This window comes from Euleptes europaea, chromosome 4 (genome assembly GCF_029931775.1).
Source record: "Euleptes europaea isolate rEulEur1 chromosome 4, rEulEur1.hap1, whole genome shotgun sequence".
In the NCBI taxonomy this organism is placed as follows: Eukaryota; Metazoa; Chordata; class Lepidosauria; order Squamata; family Sphaerodactylidae; genus Euleptes; species Euleptes europaea.
Window position 1 is genome coordinate 35,044,367 of NC_079315.1, and position 24,293 is coordinate 35,068,659.

General features: G+C 42.7%; 1 protein-coding gene across 7 annotated transcripts in view; it reads left to right on the forward strand.

Moving 5' to 3' along the window:
• ELAVL2 (ELAV like RNA binding protein 2) overlaps positions 1–24,293 on the forward strand; it is a 199,766-nt gene that overhangs the window by 154,406 nt on the left and 21,067 nt on the right. For all 7 annotated transcript variants that reach the window (XM_056847803.1, XM_056847801.1, XM_056847805.1 and 4 more), the window contains one exon: positions 2,983–3,086. In XM_056847803.1, the coding sequence (XP_056703781.1) occupies positions 2,983–3,086 (104 nt within the window). The remainder of the gene's footprint in view (positions 1–2,982; positions 3,087–24,293) is intronic.

Genomic DNA, 24,293 nt, shown 5'->3' on the forward strand with positions numbered 1-24,293 from the left:
ATATTGTTATTGCTTTCTTTTTGATCAATTTGCAGAGATGTTGCTGCTGTCATTTTTTGTGGGACCCATACAGGCTTTTGTATTTAACACACAGTGATTACTGCCTTAATTTGAGATGAGCTGAAGGAATATAGTACTTTGGGAGATAAACGGCTGTAATGTCAGGGAAAGCAAAGAGTAAGAAACTTTCAGTTGTTCTCAGAGCAAGCATGCTTACACAAAAAAGCATGCCCTTCACCCTATTTAGTTATCATAAATGAACTTGTAAAGCTAATAACTATGGGACTTTTAAGCAACTCAAATGTTTTTTTCCCCCATGGAGCATTCGTAGTCATTATTGTCTGTGACTTGGACAGAATTATATTCTGGAAGATCATGTAGAATTCAAATCTCATATTACAGCACTAAATTCATCTGGATTCTCCCTGTGGCTTAAAATACTTTAAGAATCTCATCATAGAAGATTACCTGTCTACTTTATCCTTGTCCTTTTTTCAGGAAAGCTTTTATGTCATTTGGGTTTGGAACTAGGTCTGCTGGAGTTCTAGAAGGTCATTTTAGCTGTTCAAATCCTGGGCTTTGTTTGTACATCTGTGGCATGAATGCAACTGAGGATATTCTGTGTAACTTAGTGCTTTGTGCACGGTATGAGGACATCTGATAATCTGGTTTAAAACAGTTTCTGGCAAGGTTTGAATTTCTAACTATCCTTCTGAAGATTGATTACTTGTTGGAGTCTAGGGAGAGAATAATCAGCTGGACGGGCATGAAAGTGGATTACATCTTTTTCTGGATCTGCTATAATGCTACACTGGTACTTGGTTTGTGACAAATGTGAGTGAAATGAAATGTCTTTCTAGTGCTCAGTACCTGTCCCAATTCCATCTGTTTCCACATTGGCAGTCAGTATTTCAGTTGCCTCGACAGAGGTTTGGAGCAAAATGTATTCAATTTAAAATAGAGATATTACAGCCATGCATTTTGTGCCTCTATTTATTACACAGTAATTGCTTGTAGAATCTTGTGCGGCTCACTTATAGGATGAAAAATAAATATTGATAGTCTGTGTTAGCTTTTGATGAAGTGCAATTAGTTATATTCACTTTATTGATTGGTACATATTTATTTATGATAACAGAAATAGCATAGTTTGGGGCCAGTATAGACATTAGTATTGTAGCTTGCAAAACTATCTTGTTACAGAAAACATCTGCAGGAAGCTGGGAGCTCTTATTTCAGAAAATATAAGCAAAATGTGTTACACACCCAGGATTATGGATAATATTGATCCCCAAACATGGTATTGGCTTTCATACACCAATTCAGCATGTTCTATATTATCTAAAGAAGTTGTCAGAAGTGCATGGGTGTATGTGAATTGTAATCCAAGTAGAGAACTTTGGTTACCCATTTACAAGTGGTTTGGAGCTTTACATTTTTTTAACCTAGCATCTAATAATTTCATGCCTTGATGCTATTTTTTATTTGTGAAGTTGAAAGAAAAGTAAAGCTTCTTTCAGGCTGAGGGTCACTACGCATTGCATCCTGCAGATGTTTCATTGACAGTGATTTTCCCTGATTCCCCTGAATATCACAGCCCCCAAAGGCCCTGGCAATGGCTTTGTATTTTACTACTCCAATCAAATGAAAGCAGCATGTTCCATTGGTGTAAAGCACATTACAACAGTGTAAAAGTGTGTCTGTGGAAAATGCCTTCATTGATGGGACACACAACTTGTAGTTGAACTGAGTGGTTTGATACAATGCAATAAAACTTTAGTCTTGTGCATGAGAGTTTGTTTCATTTCTTCATTTTTGTTAATTCCAAAGGGGATTGGGTTGCTTTGTATAGTTTTTTTTTATTTCTTTCAGTTTCATTTTTATTGTTTCATTTTCATAATTCTATTTCATTATTATTTCTCATTAGTTTCAGTGGAGACACCCCCCCCCCATTTTCAGGTCTGTACGTTTTCGATTTTCCATCCAAATTGAAGAAAAAAAACTTGAGGAGGGTGTAGTATTTCCCAAGGACACCCAACTTAGCCCCCCTCCATTTTTTAGGCAATGTAAGACGCCCATGTTTAACATTAAAGCCTAGGGAAGAATTGATAGGAAAGATTCTAAACAGTAGCCCAGACAGCACTGCAGCCATTGAGCTTTAAGAAAAGTAGCATGAGGACGAGGCTGACTGACAAGGCTGTGTCATTTGGTGACACATGGAAGGTAAGTATTGCAGACAGGCAGAAGGAGGAGGGCCTTGAGGTGGGTTTACTTAGAAGGGATAACGTTTGAAGAGCACACACAAGCAGGGGAGTGCAGACTACAAGGGGAAATTTGGCACAGCAGGGCAGGCATTGGGAGGAGAGAGGAAGGCAGAGTCTTACTAAATTTCCTTCAGGATTTGAATACCTTACACGTGTGTGTAATCCTAGTGGCTACAGTTTGCAGTCAATCAAGAAACCTCAAAGCCCTCTCTTCCCCTTCCCCCTAAGGAACACCATGCTCTCTGTGCTCTTATTAGGTAAATGCTGCCTGCCTTGTAAAAGTGGTACAAATATAGGCAGAGACTTCAATAACCAATGAATCCAGAATAAAGCCAAATAATACTTTTTTTTTCATTAGAGGCTGTTTAGAAGGGGAATTTGTTTCATTTTCATATTAATTATGATAATTATGAAATACTCCATTTTTGTAATTATTGTAATAACACAAAAATGCACAAGTCTATAAAACCTGGACTTATAATTAACCTAAAAGCTGTTTTCACATAATTTTTTCAGTTGTGACTTAATTTGGCAATACCATACCATATTTACAGTAGCTCGTTATGGAAGAGAGTTAAGAACAGTATGGTAAAACTAATATTATTAATCTACTTTATTGTTGTGACACTATTTAGAGAATAAGTTAGTTAACAAAAATGACCCTTTAATGAAATTGTTCATTCAACTCATATTTCTCTTTTGTGTTTTTGCCCATCAGGCCAGAGTTTGGGATATGGATTTGTGAACTACATTGACCCCAAGGATGCTGAAAAAGCGATCAATACTCTGAATGGATTGAGACTTCAAACCAAAACAATAAAAGTATGTAAAAATTAAAACTAAGTGGTATGATTGCACAGGTGACACACAATTCCTAAAGGTGGTATGGTCTGTGTCTCTGGAATAAGCGGGCTTTCAATATACTCATAAGCTAAGGTTACAATATTACTAGTCTTTATATGGAGAAAAAAATCCTGTAGAATTTGCTGTCTCCACTGGAAATATGCTAAAATGAAATCTATATACTTGGTAGTTTACTTAATGTTATGCTTACATTGAGGGTCCTTGTCCTTGAAGACGTAGTTCTTTTTAGATGCTTCTCTGAGAACTACTCTTGCTTTACTATAGGGAGTGAAATGAGTGCATGCTTGAGTATACACTGCTTGTGTCTGAAGACTTCCACTTACTAAAGGACTTACTCTAAAGGATCTGCATCCAATCTGTGCAGAAGTAGCCTGATTCCCTATTTAAATGGAGAGAATTCCTTTTTTTCTTAACTTAACTTAACAAGTTCTTTGTCTGTTGGTTCACTAAAGATTGGTTATCTAAGAGTGTTGCTTACAAAAGATTCTGCAGAAGTCACAGTTGCACATTCTTGGGTAGCTGCTGAGATTTTGCACACTGTGAACTTAGGCAGATCATGAGAAGGGAGGGCAGGAAAAGTCATGTCAGTGTTTGTCTCTCGTGGCCCTTTCTTACATGCCCAGTGTAATGCCGATCACCACTTTGGGGTCAGGAAGCAATTTTCCTCCAAGCCAGATTGGCCAGGGATCCTGGAGGGTTTTTGGAGGGGCATCTTCTGGGCATGGAGTAGGCGTCACGGGGTAAGGGGGAGTTGTGAATTTCCTACATTGTGAAAGGGGTTTGACTAGATGACCCTGAAGGTCCTTTCCAACCCTATGATTCTGTGATAGGCCGTATGAATGCTTGTTGTTGGATAAAAATAGAATGAGTTTTCTCCTTGATGTTATGCTTGAGTGATAATTTATTTTGGTTAATGCACATTTAAAGAAGACAGTGAGTTGGGTGAAGGCATTTCTTACTTTCATTTGAGCTGAATGTCTCTTTGAAACAGAACATCTGTTTTGCAGTCCACTTAATGCATCAAGGATAGATCAATCTTAAAACAATTTAAACTTAGTGTGACTCTAACGAACTTGGTTGGATCTAATGATTCATTTTCAGTCTTCGGTACAGCCCCACATATGGGATTGCGCCTGCACGCAGGCCTGCCACCGGAAACTTTTATTAGGCCTCTAATTGGGGATGCCCCACCCCTAGGCAGGCAGGACGGCCTCCCGCCAAAACCACCGTGTGCTCCTGGGCGGGGCATCCCCTCCCTCAGTTCCTTCTTTGCCGCCGCCGAGAACGGAGCTTTTCTCGACCTCAGCGCGTTTTCTTCTTCTTCAGAGTTACTTTCGATTTCGTGAGTCTTCGTTTTCGGGCTTCCGCTCAGGGCTTCCTGACCAGCCCCAACTCCTTCTATCTCCCATCACCTACCTTTCGGGAGGAGTGACATTTTGTGCCTCGGTCCCCTCTGCTGCGTGCTGAGGGCCGGTATGGCCCCCAAGCCGCCCTTCAAGAACTGCTCCAAGTGCTCGACAAAGATCCCGCACCCAGACCAACATGATTTGTGCCTGATCTGCTTGGGCGAGGGACATAACGCTTCGGCATGTAATATATGCCAAAAATTCTCAACCCGGGCTCGCAAAGCCCGTGCCGACCAATTGAACGCAGAGCTGTGGAAGAAGGCACTGATGGCCCCATCTCCCTCTGCACACCTTGCGGTGTCCTGGAACCAGCAATCAGTTCGCTCGGCTCCAATCTCCACGACGCCCGGATCCTGCTCGGATCCAAAATGCTCGGATCCGTCCCCGACATCAGATCCGATGCATGTCTCTAAGAAGCATAAGAGCAAGTCCAAACACAGGGTCAAGTCCAGTGAGTCGAGTTGGCCACGATATACCCTGACTACGCCTGCTCTAACAGACTGATCCAACCCTCCTAGAGACGGATCCGCCATTGGTTCCTAGGACCCCCTCATTCCACTCGGGTTCCCCTCTCTGCTGTTTCTCCAATGTGGAACTGGATCCGTTGGAAGGACCCCATCAACCCTCGGCTCCGACCACTTTGGATCCAAAGGGAAACCTACAGCCTTACTCGACCCTTACTACACAACCCAGCATCTCTCCAGCCCTGGTGCAAGACTGGATCAAATTCTGCAGGTTTAAACAGCTCAACCTGCAGGGTAGATCGCTGGCTCACACTGCCTCACCTCAGATTTGCCGAAGCTTGGCGATGCATTTGTTCAGACTCTTGGGTTCTTACAGTCGTTTTGGAGGGCTACCGCCTAGAGCTTAAAGCTCAGCCCAGATGTTTCCCCACTAGTTTTGCAAGGGATAACCCCTTCCCAGAGTTTGCCCCAGAGTTACAAGAGCTCTTGCTGAAGGGTGCCGTTGAAAGAGCTTCCCCAACTTGTTTTGGTTTTTTCTCCAGGATTTTCATGGTGGAGAAAAAGGATGGGGGCTCTAGACCCATTATTGACCTGAGAGTCCTTAATAAATGTTTACGAATTTCAAAGTTCCGCATGGTCTCGCTACGTTTTGTGATGGAACTTAGTACCCCCAATATGTGGTTTGCAATACTAGACCTCAAAGACACGTACTTCCATGTCTCTATACATCCCTCCCACAGGAAGTACCTTATGTTCCGATACGGAGAGGAGGTCTTTCAATATACGGTCCTTCCCTTCGGCCTAGCCACAGCCCCTCGAGTCTTCATGAAATGCATGGCTGTGGTCATGTCATACTTCAGGAGTAAGGGGTGTAGCATTTTTCTGTATCTGGATGATTGGCTCATCACAGCCTACAGCCCAGATACCCTGTCTTCCCACCTGGAGCGGGTCCTCTCCACATGCAAAAGGTTGGGCCTTATGGTCACCCTGAAAAAATCTAAGTTGACACCTTCCCTGAAAGCTCAGTTTGTGGGTGTGGTCCTGGATTCCACTAGTGGGAGGGCTTTCTTCCCCCAGGAGAGAGTGATAGCAATTAGGCGCATGGTTGAACACTTCCTACGGTGTAGACATCAACCAGTCATCTCTATCCAGAGGCTATTAGGACTTATGGCCTCCACGACAGCTGTTACCCCCTTTGCTAGGTTACAGATGAGGGGACTTAAGAATTGGTTCCTCAGATCCTTTGACTACTATTGACAGTCCCAGTTGCACAGGTTATCCATTCCATGAAAGGTCCTAAGATCACTGGAGTGGTGGCTCTCAGAACCCAACCTCCTGCTGGGAATGCCTTTTGGATATTGGAACCCTAATTTTACCCTAATTACAGATGCCTCCCTGGAGGGTTGGGGTGGCCACTGTGAGGGTATTTCAGTACAGGGCAAATGGGATACCACGGAGCTGTCCTTACACATCAACATGTTGGAGTTACGGGCTGTTTCTTCTCTGTAATGTGGTTGGCCCTCTGGCCTCATCCCATAGTTGTTTAATAATCAGGTTAAGTCCGGTTGGCAGCAAAAAATGACATTGCACTTCGTGGTTTTCTGTGGAAAGCTCTGGAAGCTTCTGAACTGAATGAAGAAGGAGGCACTCCTCTCTTCAGGGGCAGGAAGAAAATGACTAATATCCTGCCTCCAGGGATTGTGGGAGTAGAAGTATCCAAAAGTCAGGATGTCCTCCTCTACCTCAAATAGAAGAAACCTTGATGGTAGGTCCAAAACTACTTTCTGAGTGTAAATTCAATGTCAAAACCTAAACCATGCATCTCTCTAGAAACGGGTGTTTCCCAATCACGATAGCTCCAAATGTGATGGTGAGAGAAGTCTGCTCTTTCACTGTTTCTCCATGGATGCCTTCATTCTCTTCTCTATAATGAAATGTCTTCTTTGAGAATAATTCATATAACCCTCCGTAGAAACAGTTGCTGCTGTGAATCACAAGGATTCATGGAAGGTGTTGAAATTGAAGGGAGCGGGGTGGGTGGGTATGAATCTCATTAAGCACTCCCCTATCTTTTGCTCCCTAATTCAAGCACTGGCCTCTGAAGCTTTTTCTCAGCAGCTGACCACAGAGATGTACTTCTCAGGTGTATGACTCCTCTTCTTGAGGTGATTCACAACTATAAAGCCAAACCAAACACAATAAAATAATAAATCATAGCAAATAAACACATCAGTAAAAAACAACAACAACCTTGTGCTACTCCAACAGCCAATGAAGGGAATAATCTCCAGCAGCTACACTCAATTCTCCACTACACCATGAGAGCCAGTGTGGTATAGTGGTTAAGAGCAGTGGACTCTAATCTGGAGAACCGGGTTTTATTCCACACTCCTCCACATGAGTGGCGGACTTTAATCTGGTGAACTGGATTTGTTTCCCCACTCCTCCACATGAAGCCTGCTGGGTGACCTTGGACTAGTCACAGTTCGAACTCTCTCAGCCCCACCTACCTCACAAGATGTCTGTTGTGGGGAGGGGGAGGGAAATTGATGGTAAGCCAGTTTAAGACTCCTTAAGGTAGAGAAAATTGGGGTATAAAAACCAACTTTTCTTCCTCTTCTTCTTCATTATTATGCAGGTCACATGTCACTTTGTTGTGAAGATTACAGACTAGTCGTTGTTAGAATTGGGCAGATGTGGTACACTGTAGGAATCACCAGGTAATAGTTGACTTTCGCCTAGTCCTCTGTGATTTTGATCCATAGAGCATTCAGTAGGCATGCTGCTCAGGCTTCTTAGTATTGACATGATCATATTGTTGGGCCTCTCAGCAACTTTTGATATATTTGACCACTCTGTTCTTATCCACTGCCTTGAATGTGGATTTGGCATTAAGGACGTAGCCCTTTGGTAGTTTCACTCTTTTCTGTCTGACCAGGCACCGAGTCTCCAAGGGAAGTACTGAATCAAGTAAATACACACGCACGCACATGATAAATTCCACCCAGTTGATTCAGCACCTCTGCTGAACAAGATTGTCCAGAGCCTTGCGGTTGAGTGTTATTGATAGGCAGATGATACCCACCTCTGTATTTCTTGATCCAAGCCTCCAGTTCTGTCTGTCTTAGTGTCTGGTGCTTTGAGGCTGTGGTCAGGTAGCTAAGGCATAACAAACTGAAGCTACATCCAGATGAGACAGAGGTAATCCTGGTTGGGAAGGCTGATATTCTGGAGAGAGTAAATCTGCTTATCCTACCTAGATGGAGTGACATGGGCTTTTTCAGAGCAGGTTAAGAGCTTTGGGGTGTTTGTGGACCATGCCTTGTGCTTTAAAATGTGTGTTTGTGTGTATGTGTGTGTATACACACACACACACACACACACACACAGAATATAGAAAGCAAAGAATACAGAAAAGAAAAATAGATTAATAAGGCCTGATCTTAGAATCATAACGATCTTTAAATTTGGCTAACATCTAATAGTTTAACAAACAAACAGCGAGAGCTAGCAGACATTAATCTTCTATGCATTACACTAGGGCTGTCAAAAAAAAATTCGGTACAGTTCGGATTCGGCCGAATTTGGCCCTTGTGGGTTCGGTACGTGCCGAAGTCCAAACTCCCCCACTTCGGATCCGTTCAATTCGGCGGGAATTCAAAGTTCGGAAAAAAAATTCGGCCGAATAAAGCCATTAAAAACACAATCGCGCCTTTCCGCGGCTCTGGGGGGGGGCATTTTTGGGCTTAGAGGTCCCAAACTTTCAGCAGAGCTTCAAAGGACGTATATTGAAAGACTCCCCAAGTTTTGTAAAGATTGGGTCAGGGGGGCTGAGATATGGGCCCTGAAAGGGGTCCCCCCCACCCTTAATGTGCATCTCTCAGCAGAGCTTGCTGCCCATGCACAAAGCTCCCAGCCCCGACAAACAGCTGATGAGAGCAAGGGCGGGGCAGGTGCTAAGAACTTTGCAAAGCAACACAACTGAAAAGCAACACCTTTGCAAACATGCAAAGGGCGGGGCAGGTGTGAAGAATTTTGCAAAACAATACAACTGCAAAGCAACACAAGCACGCAATGCAACACCTTTGCAACAGTGCAAAGCAACACCTGACACCTGGGAGTTTGCATACCATGGAAAGGGACAGAGGCAGCTAGCTATGCATAATGAGCAGGAGGGGGTGGAATTTCTCCTTTTGCATTGGACTTGGGACCAGGCAGATGCATTCTTTAAGTCACCATTTGAAAACCAGTTTTGAGCAAGCATCAAAATAACCTAACTGATCTTATGAATGAGGAAAAACCTGAAGAATAAAAATGAAGCCCCCCCTCAAACCAGGGAGAGAGAGACTGGAGGGGGAACACACACCCCAGGCAGAACCGGCAAAAGCCCCCTTTGGCTTCCCCCCCCCCCACGCACAGAAACTGCTCCCCCCCACACACACACACACTCTGCTTTCCCCCCCCCACACACACACAGAAAAGAAAAATTATAGATTAAAGCCCCCAAAGGGGTCTTACTGTGGCTGTCTTCTGTTCCAGCAGGAGGGGCTGGGAGGCTGGGTAATCCAATATGATTCCATTTGTATCCAATATAAGATCCATATGTATGCATCTCTCGAGGGTGATCCATTCATCCCAATAGGGAAAAGGGGAAAGCCCATACAAAACTTGGGTGGTCTCTTAAAAAGCCTTGTCTGAAGCTCCGCTGAAAGTTTGGGGTCGGCACACCCAAAAATGCGCCCCCTGCAGCCACGGAAAGAGAAAAGGGGGGGAGCCGATATTTCAGCCCCCACTGAACCCATCTTTACAAAACTTGGGTGGTCTCTTAAGACGGATTGTCTGAAGCTATGATAAAAGTTTGGGGGCTGCACCCCCAAAAAAGCGCCCCCTGCAGCCACGAAAATGGATAAGGGGGGAGAGGAAAAAGGGGTGGAGCCCATATCTCGGGACCCCCTGACCCAATGTTTACAAAACTTGGGGGGTATCTTAAGAAGCCTTGTCTGATGCTCCGCTGAAAGTTTGGGGTCGGCACACCCAAAAATGCGCCCTCTGCAGCCATGGAAATAAAAAGGGGGGAGCCCATATCTCAGGACCCTCTGACCCAATGTTTACAAAACTTGGGTGGTCTCTTAAGAAAACTTGTCTGAATATCCCCTGAAAGTTTGGGGTCTGTACCCCAAAAAATGCACCCCCTGCAGCCACGGAAAGGAGCAAATGTGCACAAGCACCCCCTCACACACACATGAGGATTTCCCTCTCTCTATCTCTTTCCCCGGCCGGCCGCACATCAGCTGATTCCTCCAGTACTCAATCCTGACTGATTGGCCAGAAGAGGACCCAGCTTGGCCACCGATTGGCCGGGGGAGGAGAATGCTGCTTACTGAAGGTTATGCTGCTTACTGATGGCCCCGAATTGGCCGAATTTATTCGCGAACTCCCGAACTCACTGAATTCGGCCCCCCCGGTTGCCCGCCAGTTTTGAGTTCCTCCCGAACTAAAAACCGCAGAATCAAGGGAAATTCGGCTGATTTTCAGTTCGGGCCGAACCGAATTGACAGCCCTACATTACACAGTAACACAACATTATATATCAGTGGAAGCATAATATTTCAGTAATCTTAACATCAATCTTATAATGAATCATCAATATAATAAGTGATAAATTTTCAATATAATACTTATAAAACATCATTTTAAAATTAAACATTACTAGACCACCAAGGAATTCCAGGGTTGCTATTCAGAGGAAGGCACTGGCAAACCACCTCTGTTAGTCTCTTGCCATGAAAACCCCCAAAGGGGTTGCCATAAGTCGGCTGCGACTTGACGGCACTTACACACACACATAAGTCAATTATTAAATCAGGTTGTTAAAACACAACATATAAGATAAACGATTACTTACAATATTACTGATCATTGAAACGTCCCCCCCTCTTTAAAATTTTAATTCTCTTTCCCCCCTATGTTTGACCCAGATAACAGTGTACTTAGTTATTGATTTTTTTCTAAGAATAAATGCAAATAATATAGTTTACATTTTTTCTTGAAATTCTTAGGATGGTTTCCTGTTAACATAATTTGTAAGTTTCACCATAGATGCTTATTCAGCTAGCTTGCTTTCCCATCCTGCTAAAGCAGGACTTTCTTCTGCTTTCTATTTCATTGCTATTATAACTCTGGCTGTCATTATCATATATCTGAACAGTTATTCCATTCCAAAATGTTTGGAATGTTTTTTGGGTATGATGCCCAGTAGCATACTTTTTACTTCCATAGGGAATTTAGTCTTGAATATTTTCTGCGTTGACCCTGCCTTTCTCTTTGAAGAGCAGGTTGCCATGGTGGCAAAGAAGGCCTTCTCTTAGCTGCGTCTGATTCACCAATTTTCTCATTACCTAAACTCAGCTGATCTGGGCCCTCTGATCCATGCTTCTGTAACTTCACGATTAGATTACTGCAGTGGACTCTGTGTGGGGCTGCCCTTGAACTACAGCTGGTCCAGAATGTGGCAGCCCAATTGTTGTCGGGCTAGCCACCAAAACATGTTGCCGGTTCCGAAACAGTTCCTTTGGCTGCCAGTCTGTTTCTGGGTTCAATTCAAAATGCTGGTTATGACCTTTATGGCCCTTCACAACCTGGGACCCACATATTTGAAGGAATGTCTCCTCTATATCCCTGTGTGTCACCTATGTCATCAGAAAGCCATCTGTTGGTTCTCCCACCACTTAGAGTAGCTCATCTGGCATCAACCAGAGCCTGGGCCTTTTCATAGTGGCTCTAGTTCTATGGAATGGAGTCCCTGAAGAAGTGAGAGTAAACAAGGCCATCCTGTTTACTAAGGCTTTGGGGGCCTCTTTTAAGAGGGGGGGATTTGGGACTTGTTTTATTTTTTATTTTAACATAAATGTTTTAACTATTATTATAAGCTGCCTTGATCCAAGAGGAAAGGTGGCTTACAAATGTTTTAATAAATAAATGCCCTGATCTGTATAGCCCAGGCAAGCCCAATCTCATTAGATCTTGGAAGCTAAGCAGGGCCAGCCGTGGTTAGTATTTGGGTGGGAAACTACCAAAGAAGTCCAGGGTAGAGACAGAAACAGCAGGCAATGACAAACACCTCTGAACGCCTCCTGCCTTGAAAATCCTCCAGGGTTGCCGTAAGTCGACTGTGACTTGAAGGCACTTTCCACCACCAATAAATAAATAAATGTTGGAATATTATGTATTCTGGCTATAACAATGGTATCAGTGCCTTGTTCTTAGTTGTAATAATGTCAGACCAGAACTTGCTGTCAAGATAGCGGAAAGATCAAGTTGTGCATACTTCAGCCAAAGTAACATCACACTGCTGCTAGATTCTCCTGTCCTGTGTAAAATTAGTAGCCTATTTAATCTGTAAGCATTTTTTTGATGGGAAACTAGAGAATGCTTCAAGAGCACGAAGCTGGAATTTTCATACTTGACATTTATGTGATGAACATAGAGAGGACTTAAAGTAGGACTACATTTTGTCTGCCAATGTAAATTCCATGTTTTTAACTCCATAGGGCAAACTAACAATTCCCCACAGGGTAAAGAGTGGCCAAATGTTCTTTCTTTTTCACATGAATATTCTTTCATATGACATTTCTCAGTTGACTATTAATATGTTTATGGATAATTATCACCTGTCAGAATATAAATTGCTTCTTTTTAAAAAAAAAATCTTCAAATTAAGTCTGTGGGTTTTCTTCCCACTCTGTGTTTCTTACTTATTTTAAAAACCTTAAATGCGTTGTCATCAGGCAGGAATTGGTAGAAAGAATCTGAAAAGTTTCTTCATTGGCCATTGATCTAAAATGAACTAGTAATTTTTTTCTCTAGGAACTATTCAAATATGTACATGGTTTATTGCCAAGCATTTTGCATGGTAGGAAAAGACAGATTTTGTTCTTTGGAGTCTGGTTTAAAAGCTATAGCAATTTAAGGGCAAATAATGCTTACCACATAAAATAAGCTTCTGTGTTTTCTTGATCAATACTGGATTCCTTGATGCAGTAGTTTCTTCAAAATGAACACACTGGAACAGTCACTTCCAGGAACCTTGTACATTGCAAGCTTCTCAATAGATGAATGTGCTCTCTAGAATGGAATAAAAGCCCGAACTACAGCAATGCTGAAATTGATACTGATGGATTTTTTAAAAAGCAAATAACACTACCTGTGTTTGTATGTTACATATTTACAGAAACATATCATTGGAAAATAATCTGCTGTCGATGACAGTTTTTAATGGCGATCTTTTCCATTAACCTTTGTGTCAAGAGAACTGTGAAATATGTATGCGTTGTACAAAATCCCTTTAAAACATCTGAAGGAAATGAACTGTGAAGGTGAGGAAGAAGCACCCCCTCAACCTCTGCATTTTGTTCTTTCCATATTAAAGAACATTGATCCTAGTGAGTGGCAAAAGGAGATCCTATTTGGAGGTTTAATTAAAGTGAGTGAATTTTATTGATGCTATCAATCAGTTGAGATTGAGGAAAAGGGCTTGGTGCCAAACCATTTAGTGCTCTTGACAGGGTAATTAAATACCACAGGACTGTACTCTCAAGATAAAGTGAAATGATTCTGCAGATGTGTGGCAGAATAACAATTTGTGTTGGAACAAAAGAAAAGGTGTTTTCCCAGTCTAAAATTTCTGAAAGAGTTTGAAAAAACAATTTAATTAGATCATCTGTTTTGCTGGACCTTTTAACTATAGTATCATTTGTAAGGGGTTTTTTTTAGTGCCCTTTCCTTTCCCTTGTTCATGTTAAATTCTTAAATATCGTCCTTTTTTCTGAATGCTGTATTTTGAAAAAGCAGATACCCCAACTAATCATATTGAACACAGTAAAGCTTTTTGACAGCCTGAACTTTAGAAATATAGGATCTCTCCAAAACCTCTCCCAGGGATAATATTCTACGCATCCATCAGTCAAACAGGGATGGGTTGGTATTACATGACTGCATTTGCAGCACTAACCATTGCTGCTCAAATGGCTGCGGTAGTGTTGGGTAATTTTAAAAGCTGTACTTACCTTGAAAAAGGGGGGAAGGCCTCTTCATACTAGATTCTTCCTCTCTGAAAACAAAAGGCAATGTAAATATGCTGTGCCCAAGAGTTTTGCCAAACAAAACGGCTTCTGTTTTTCTGTAATGGATGAAGTATTGCACTAGCTTGAGATAGAATAGATATTTCCTTCACTATCTTCCACATCCAATCCTGTCAAACATGAAGTAGGACAGTAGGAAATGTTATTACAAGAATGATTTCAATCTTATAACATGTTGTTTTAACCATTTTAAGTATTTTGCATTTTCATTAGTATACGAACCCAGTCTAAGATCCATGTGCTTTTCAGAGGGTTGACTTCTTGTGATTTTTGCCTCTTCTTGTGACTACATACTACAAACTGTGTACTAACTGGTGCCTACATGTTTCCTGAGTAAATAGTCAATGAAGGGTAGTATTCTGAAAAGAACAAAAACTTGTGACCTAAGCATCTTATTTCTTTGGAGCTATAGTGCTATGAAGCTCTCCCACATACCTTTGTGTTTAGTGGTGAAGTTTTCTATGTTAAAACATGGTGGAAAAGAGTGCTAGAGGTAAACTTTTGCAAAGAGAGAGAATAAGAGAATATGCTTATACACACTGAGAGTATTACCTACTTCCTTTAAGGATTTTTTAAATTCCTGTTTTCGAAATTTGTGGGATCTGCCAGGCCACTCTGCCATGACAGTTTGCTGGGTGACCTTTGGCCTAACTCTCAGTTTAACCTACCTCACAGGGCTGTTATGAGGATAAAATGGAGGAGAAGAAAATTATGTACGCCATTTTGGGTCCCCATTGGGGAGAAAGGTGAGGTTAAATGAAGTAAATAAATGGTTGAACTACAACAGTTATTCTTCTCCTGGATAGTCTTGTTTGCACCAGAAATCCAGCTGTTACCCTGCTGTTACAATTACCCTGGATACCAGACTAAACAGAGAGCATGATACTAGTGACATTTCTTGTGGGAGTCAATCTTCCTTTCTTTCAGCAAGACTGGATGAAAACGCCTTTCTGTTGCAAGAAGAGGCAGACTCATTTATTTTTACTGGTAAAATATGATGGATTTACTAGGAGAAGAGGGTTATGAAACTGGGGGGGGGGGGTCCCCAAGAAAGCATTTTGAAATGTGTTAGGAAATTTTATAGTATTCATTCAAATACAAAACGACTTATTTCTAGAAATTCTTTGCTCCTGGTTATTCAGTGATCTTGGGCTGTTTACTTGTATATTCAAACTTTTTTTTTTTTTTTTTTTTGCCATCAAGTCTCAGCCGACTTATGGTTTTTGTTTTTTTAGGCAAGAGATGTTCAGGGGTGGTTTGCCATTGCCTGCCTCTGCAAAGTGACCGTACTCCTTGGTGGTCTCCCATCCAAATACTAACCAGGCCTGACCCTGCTTAGCTTCTGAGATCTGATGAGATCAGGCTAGCCTGAACTATCTGGGTCTGGACCATCTTAATTTTAGGGTTGTACATATTTTGGCAGGTCATGATAGGCAATCAGAACGAGCTCACCTCTGGCTTTTTGTCCCTCTCTACTTCCTGACAGGAAATAGTGGGTTCTGACTGTGGTGCTTAGTTGTCGGAGACCTAAGTGCAACTGTAGGGGCAAATCCCTATTGTATCATGTTGAACTCCAGAGAGAATGTGAAGACTTCTCAGTGTGTTCTGAGTGGCTTTTGATGCTCATCCTTGGGGGTGGGGGTGCTCAAGGGTTACAGTTTTTCCTGTATTGAGCTTTTGTGCTACCCAGCAGCCTTATGAACTCAAGTTAATTGGGGTGGAATTTTAGTATGTTGAGAACATTTTAACCACCACCCCCAAATGGAACTGAGAATCCCGCCGCTGTTCTGTGGACCACGGGTCAGCTTACTGCTCCCCTCCCTCGCTCTCTGGAGTTCACAGTATAAAAGACTTGCCAAACATCTTAGGGCCCAAGGAAGTCCAATCCTTCATGGTTAATTCTTTGGATAGTGACTGCCCATTGGTAAATTCTTCCTGGCCACCATAAGGTTATTCAAGGCCCTTGATTCAACTGGAGAGTACATCTTGTCAAGCAGTCAATAAGCAGAGTACATGAGAAACTTTGGGACTGTCTCCTGTAAGGGGATTATCAACAGTCCTGCAGCTGGTGCCCACGGGTAACATGTTAGTGTAAATGGTGAGGTGCTGTCAATTTCCTACCTGAAGGCCTCTTAATTCTTTTACAGAGTTGACTGTCTTCTCTCCAGTTTGTTCTTCTGGGAGGTTCAGGTGTATCCATTTGAATATGTGTGATGACCGTTCTGTTGCTGATGCACCTGTCTCCAACAACAAGGGTAGCCACAAGATCTCTTCGGGAAGTTTAATTTCATAGTTGAGCGTGACTGGATTTGAAACTCAAGGAGCTGCCTTGCAGTTGTAAAAACATGTTCCAAAAATACAAAGAAGGTCATGGTCTTGGTGCCCAAGTAACCAGAAGCACAGGCTGTGCATTTTAGCTTCAAGTAGATGATTTTTAAAATCACCCATACAGATACCACAATCAGTAGAGCTTATTTGTCCAGCTGTGGGAGAAACAAGGCCCTCCTTTCTTTACAGGGAGGGAAGCCATCTTGCTTTTCACCCATATTGAGAGCTTATCTGCCAGGGCAGCTGTCTGAATTACATGTGAAATGAACAGGCTATACCGGTAGTTGAGAAGTAGGCACAAAACATGTGCATTTTCCATGTAATGCCCACAAGGTCAAAATATGAATGGATTTTATCAACTGTTTGAGTCTCACAGTCTGCCCTAAAAGTAATGTACTGGAAGAGAGTGCAGAGAAATAATGGTTTTCAAGCAATATCAGTGTGGTAAAGTATCCACTTCTGTGTATTTCTGTGCTCTTGGAGAAGCAGGATATTTTTTTTCCCAATAAGTATTTAAAACTAGAGGTCAGAGCCAAAATAAATTCTGCAATTTGGACTCATTTTGTTTGTGTGCACACAATCAAGAGCATTCAATTGTAATTAAAATCATTTAGCTTTTTTGTCAGAAGTTGAGTTCGTTACCGAAGGAAATCTAATGTGTCACATGTCAAATTTGATGCTGTGTTTGCTAAAACAAATCATAGTGCAAGTTGTTCCATTCTGAGGTGATCCAATAAAAGCTCATTTAATAAGGAACACTTGGAGTCAAGAGAAATGAATCTTTTCTGTCTAAAACTAAAAGTTGAAGTTTTCATTATGACAAGAAATCACTGCTTCATGGTGGGATTGTCTGATTAACAGGAAATGTTAAACTAATAAATTCAAAATCCATAGCATTTCATAAGATATAAGATAAATATAAAGAATTACAAACAACAAACAGTGCAATTCTTGTAATTTAGCATTTTAAAATTCTCTTGACACCCACAATAAAACCTTTTCAATTGGCACAGGCAGAAGACAGACAACACGTGCTGTGGCTTGTTTTCCTTAATCTTGCTTGTGCATTAGAACTGAATATTGAAACTATGATTAAGGATTTCTTTGCAACTCTGAATATGAAACTGTGGTTTGAACAATGGTATATTTGCAAACTATAGTTGTGTTGTATCTGCATAGAGCCCACCATGAGTTAATCAATTTCTTCACCTCTGTGCTTGCAAAGGAATGGTCAGGTTGCCAGGATACTTTTCAATAGACCTCTTTAAGGGGAGGGCATAACTCAGCATGTTTAAACCATTTATTTTCAACTGAGAGATAAGTCCACCATTTTGATTAGTGCAAAGTTTTAAATGAATGACTTGTCTTTGTTCTGCTTGTATGATTTTGTCATAAAGTCACAGCTGACTTATGGCGACCCTGTAGGGTTTTCAAGGCAAGAGGCATTCAGAGCCAGTGTGGTATAGTGGTTAAGAGTGGTGGTTTGAAGTGGTAGACTCTAATCTGGAGAACTGGGTCGGTTTCCCCACTCCTACACATGAAGCCAGCTGGGTGACCTTGGGCTAGTCACAGCTCATAGAGCTCTCTCAGCCTCACCTACCTCATAGAGTGTCTGTTGTGGGGAGGGAAAGGGAAGGTGATTGTAAGCCGGTTTGATTTTTCCTTAAGTGGTAGAGAAAGTCGGTATATAAAAACCAACTCTTCTTCATTGCCTTCCTCTGCATGGGTTGAGAGAGTTCTGAGAAAACTGTGACTGGCCCAAGGTCACCCAGCAGGCTTCATGTGGAGGAGTGGGGAATCGAACCCGGTTCTCCAGATTAGAGTTCACCACTCTTAACCACTACACCACACTGGCTCTTTTATTGTAAATAGTATGAAATAAGTACTCATGGAACTTATTTCCACGCAAACCCTACTCTGTTTCAGAGTTCATAAACCTCAGCATAAGAGGAAATTGTAGGCACCTTCTAGAATCTGTTTAGTTATCCAAGTGCATATCTTTCTCCTACTGAGGCTCCAGCGTCTTGATTTGTGGGTTATTTCCTTCCATCATCCGGGTAGGCAGGACTTAGATCTTTGAACTTCCTGTCTTCCCTTTGGCGGGAAATAGCCTGCAAATCTCCCAGTTCCGTCCTGCCTCTGAAGGGTTTGCAGGTCGTTAGCACAGCTCTGTGCTTACTTGGAATAGTGATTGCTCCCGGTCGTTTGTGTCAGCTCCTTGTGTCTCGTGTTAGTAAGTCTCAGGGCAGATGGACCAGAGAGGAATCTTCCCTACAGATCAACGTACTGGAGTGTAAAATTGGCACTCAGATCCTTTGCCCCCCTTCTCAGAGGGTTGCATGTCTTAGTTCGCACGGACAATATTGCAACAAAAGCGTACCTGAACAAACAAGGGGGGTCACGTTCCTCTTCCCTTCATTGGGAGGCGGTACAGATATTTGCCTGGACTCAGACGAATCTCCTATCTATTCGGGCAGAGCACATCGGGTATTTTGAATGTGCAAGCGGACAATCTAAGCAGACAATTCACAGACGAAGGGGAATGGTCCTTGGACCAAGCGGCCTTCTCTCAGGTTACAATCGTCTTCGGAATGCCCTTGGTAGACTTGTTCGCCTCCGCAGAAAATTGCAAATTAAGCAGGTTTTTCACCAGGTTTTTCCACCCAGCAGCCGAGGGCGTAGACGCCCTACTGAGTCCTTGGCCTCAGTGGCTGCTTTACGCCTTTTCCCCCCTACCCATTCTGCCCAAGGTTCTGAGGAAGATTAGGCAGGAACGCGCCGAGTTTCTCCTAATAGCACCTTTCTGGCCCCGGCGCCCTTGGTTTGCCACCCTATGCCAGATGTCGATATGGGACCCATGGCCAATTCCAACACAATGGGGGACCTTACGTCAGGGTCCTTTGATTCACCCAGACCCCCAGTGGTTCTCTTTGACCGCGTGGCTATTGAAAGGGGACATCTACTAGCGAGAGGCTATTTGGAAGAGGTCATAGACACCATATTAGATGCACGCAAACCTTCTGCTAGGCGCATTTATAATACTTCGTGGAAAGCCTTTGTCCGTTGGGCCAAACGCAAAAAACTGGATCCTCTTCATCCCGGGGTTCAACAGATTCTAGAGTTTCTGCAAGAGGGTCTAAGGCTCAGGCTTTCCGCATCCACTTTGAGAAGACAGATAGCGGCTCTAGCCACCGTTATTCCAACACTTCCAAACACCAACATATACTCCCCTTTCTAAAAGGGGTCAATCAAAAACAACCTCCTGTCATACATAGATTTCCCTCCTGGAGTCTGAATTTGGTGCTTAATGCTCTCACAAAGGCACCATTTGAACCTTTACGCATGGTTCACCTGAAATATCTTCGTATGAAGGTCCTATTTTTTATCTCAATTACTTCAGCCAGGCGGGTATCAGAAATCAGAGCCCTATCTATTTGAAAGGGTCTCTGCACTTTTCATAAGGACAAAGTTGTCCTGACTCCAGATCCTATCTTTCCCCCCAAGGTAAATTCCCCTTTTCATAGACGACAAGAGTTAAACCTACCTTCCTTTTGCCCCAGGCCCTCAAATCCTAAAGAACGAGCCTGGCATACTCTGGATGGGCGTAGGGCTCTACGCATTTACATAGATAGGACGCAGAAGTTCCGATTGACAGAATTCATGTTTGTAGGAATCAGCAATCCCAGGAAGGGAATGAGGATGTCGGCTCCTGCCATCAGTCGTGCCCTCAGACTTTGCATTATCCATGCCTACAAGGCCACTGGAGTCCCCGCTCCAGATGGTATCACAGCACACTCCCTTCGTAGTGCAGCCACTTTGGCGGCCTTTGAGCGTCAGGCCCCGGTGGAGGAAATTTGCTGGGCCGCTACCTGGACTTCAGTGTCCACCTTTGTTAAGCATTATAAGGTGAATACCTGGTCCTCAGCCCAGGCGGCTTTTGGTCGTAGGGTCCTGCAGCACGTAGTGGAGTAAGGTACACTGCCCACCCATTTGGGAGCTCTTGGAGGTCCCACAAATCAAGACGCTGGAGCCTCAGTAGGAGAACGGAGCATTGTTTACTCACCGTGAATGCTCCTTCTCTTCTGAGGTGAAGGCGTCTTGCCCACCCGGCTTAGTTTTTTAGTTCTGGTTAGTGATTTGTTCTACAGTTTTTTTCTCCGATTTCGAATTTTACCGCTTTGGGGCTGATGTTGTGTGTTACGTATGTATGTTCACCAAGGAGCTTCATTCCTGTTATTAGTAGCTTTGCAAGTTTGAACTGAGAGATTTGCAGGCTATAAGGGAAGACAGGAAGTTCAAGATATTAGTCCTGCCTACCCGGATGATGGAAGGAAATAACCCACAAATCAAGACGCCTTCGCCTCAGAAGAGAAGGAGCATTCACGGTGAGTAAACAATGCTCCGATTTCAATGAAATTACTATGATCAGCAAAGGGGGTACTCCTGGGTCCCCTGTTTTCAAATTGTATACTTCAGCATTTTATCCATATATTCCAAGGGTTAGTCTTTTTTGATTATTTGGCAACATGTTTGAGTAACCTGCTTCTCAGTATCTCTGAGTGTAAGGATTGAATAAATGTTGTAGACAAAGGTATTTCTCACTCTGGCCTTCTGGGTTGTGGGTTTCGCATGAAGCTTAGACACATGTCTTAGCTGAAACTTTACAAAACAGTCCCTTTTTGAGTAGAAGTAACCTTGTTCTATTTACCATTTTCTTTGCCTGGATCTTCACCTTTGTGCTGCCTAATGAATGTTGAAGGAATAGCAGTGAGACTTGTATAGGGACAAGCAAAGATGCTAAAACATGTAGCAGTATATAAACCTCCACTGCAATAGATTCTGGAACCCCAGGTACGGTGGCTCAGGCTTCTTGGCTGTCAGTTTTTGGTAGATAGCTTGTTTATGGCACCTTTAACTATTGTTTGACACCTTTAACTATTCTGTGACATCACTTTTGTGAGCCAGGGCCCAATTTGTCAGATGCATGAATTGTTGCATTCAGTTGTCAGATGTAGACGTGCAAGGCTACCAATGGCAGAAGGGCATGTGAAAGTTTTTTTTGAAGGGGGTATTATAAAGAGAAGCCAGCAGGTCCAGCATCTGAGGATATAGTGTTACATTGAAGAGCACAAATAAGAATAAGAAGATCCAGCCAGTCCAAAGAGTCATTGATCCAATCACAGCAGGTTTGAGCCACGACTGAGGAATTACAAAGTTGTATTTACTTAAATATTTTATATACTCTGCTTTCTCCCAGATATCTCAGGACCCAAGGTGGGTAACAACAATATAAAAACAATTTGATAAAATGATAAATATTGAAAGATATTTTTAAAAATTAGTCTAAATGCACCTTATGTCCCCATTAGCAGTGTATTCTCAGACTTCCCCCCAAATTCTCTGGAGTAACTCGGTTTATAGCCTGACCATAAAGCCAGGAGGTAGAAGTCACCCCAGCATTTTCTGGGAGGGCATTATGTAGCCATGGGGCAGTCACTGAAAAAGCCTGAGCCATGGCCATTACATAGCACACACTAGACCAGGCGTGGAGAATGTCAGGCCTGGGGGCCATTTAAGGCCCGTGAAATAATTTGGTCTGGCCCTTCGTGGGTCCTGGCAGATCTCTAGCTCAGAAGGATCTAAGACTGGTGATATGCCCCCTCCCGCGGACAGGAATAGCCTCTATTCAAGGCAGATGTGAATTTGTTTTGCCAAGAAAAGGAACCTTCCCCCCCCCCCTTGCAGAAGAGTTGTTAGCTATGCAGCTGCTAGGACTGCCCAAGAAACTGTTAACCTTTTCCCACCCGGGGCATGGAGAAACGTATTCCCTCTGTACTACAAGAGGGCTGGGGGCAAAAGTGACGACAATGGAAGGGTTAAAGGGGGCAGGGCCAGAATGCACGGTGGGGGGCGGGCAAGTTCTTAGCCAGTGTGTTCTCATTTCATCCCTGCAGGCGGAGGTAGCAGGAGCCGGCTGTAGAATCTGGCCCTTTCTTCTGCTCAGAAAGAATTCTAAGGAAGCAGGAAGTATTTGAATCCCTGCCTGTGGACATGCCGCTTTGTAATTGGCTGTGAGCGAAACTAAGATTGTGTGTCCCGCACTTTGCCTTATGCACAGAGATTTCATCCGGGCTGACCTCGGGAGAGGGAAGAATCGGGCTAACAGAGGAGCAGGAAGGTCCAGGATTTGTGAGGACTGGCAGCAAAGTCATCTCTAATGAAGGGAAAACTCATGCATAACTCCAAGGAACAACCGAGACAGACGGGGAGGTGAACGACCTCAGACTCCCTCAGATTTTTTAAAATAGCTGGCAGTAACCCAACCCTCTGATTGATTGCCCCTGGAATTTAAAATGACAGTTCCTAGTAATCATGAGAGTGGTATATGAGATATTATCATTTAATAGTCTGAGAAAAGAGTCACTTCCAAGAGGTCACTTATTGACCATTCATGTTGATGCCCTCATTTCTTGCAACTCTCATTTTTCAGGACAGCATGGGAGCCTGAAAGCTCTAGTAGTTCTTAGAAAATCTCATACACCGACATTTGTTTCACCAGGTCAGGGACCAAACTCATTTTGTGTGGGCCAGGAGCTCTTTGCAGCAAACACATACCCACAACTCTCCCATTTGGATATCTTCCAGTAGAACAACCACCCTGGGTTGGAGGAAGGCTTCAAACTTTTCTCAATGGAGTGTTAGGATTCTAGTTTTGAGGTTCCTAATCGGGAATCTCTGATATGAATCCAAATGTTGCTGTCCATGAGTAGGAGGTAGAAAACTCATAAAACCAGGTTTTCTTTTCATCAAAATCACCCTCTGCATTCTTTCTCATCCCTACCCTGGTTAAGCTGCTGTGGAGGGTCTTCCACCCCTTCGTGATATATGTTGGACTCTAGCTGGAAAGGAGAATCTGTGAGCCCTGCACTGCGAGAGTGAAAACTTTGTGTCAGTTAGTATAACTTCTATCAGTAGCAGTTGACATTAAAAAAAAGTTGGAAGAAAGATTACACTCTGACATTTTTGGTGTTTCTTGCATATTCTGATTAACTGTGTAAGTGTAATTTTAATATGCTTTTCCTTTCAGTTGGGCCTCAGTGATTCCGGATCTTGTTCCTTAGTGGTTTCAATAACAAGTTATTTACTAATACAGATAATACCTGTAATAAATAATAGTAGAAGGGAAGCTGTATTATGTAATTTCTGCCAGTGAAAACTTTGAAGGCTAAAAGAGGAAGAGGTAACTAGGAGCAGACCAAAGCAACACAATATCTGTTTATCTAAACCAGTTATATTTTAAATACAGAACAACGGGAGTGTTGTTCAGCACTCTTTTAAAGTTTATAATGCTTGTTCTCATCAACTGGTTAGATGTTTATATTTTTAAAAACATTATAAAATGTAAAATGATACAAGAGTAGCAAATAGTTGTATCTGTGGTCAGTAAAAACAACAACACTCATCCTACACATACTGTACCAGCTGATAGACCATGGCCAGCTGGCTATTCTCATCCTGTGTGTTAGAAGCAGAGTCTTGTAGACTGGCAAACTGAAGTAGAATTTCTCAGACTTGCCACGTGGCCAGTTGTGTACCTTAGGTATTTGAACATGTCACAAAATGTGCATCTCCTGTAAAGATGTCATCTTAAGAAAATGGCCCACAGTAAGAATGAGCCGTCCCTACTCAACATGTTCTCCTAGAAGGACTATCCTTTTCATGATGAAAACCAAGAATCATGTTCTGTTGCATCACAAAAATAATACATTTCTAGTTGTGTTTGGAAAGGGAAATCTTTAAATAAGTTGTCTATTAATGAATTTGAAG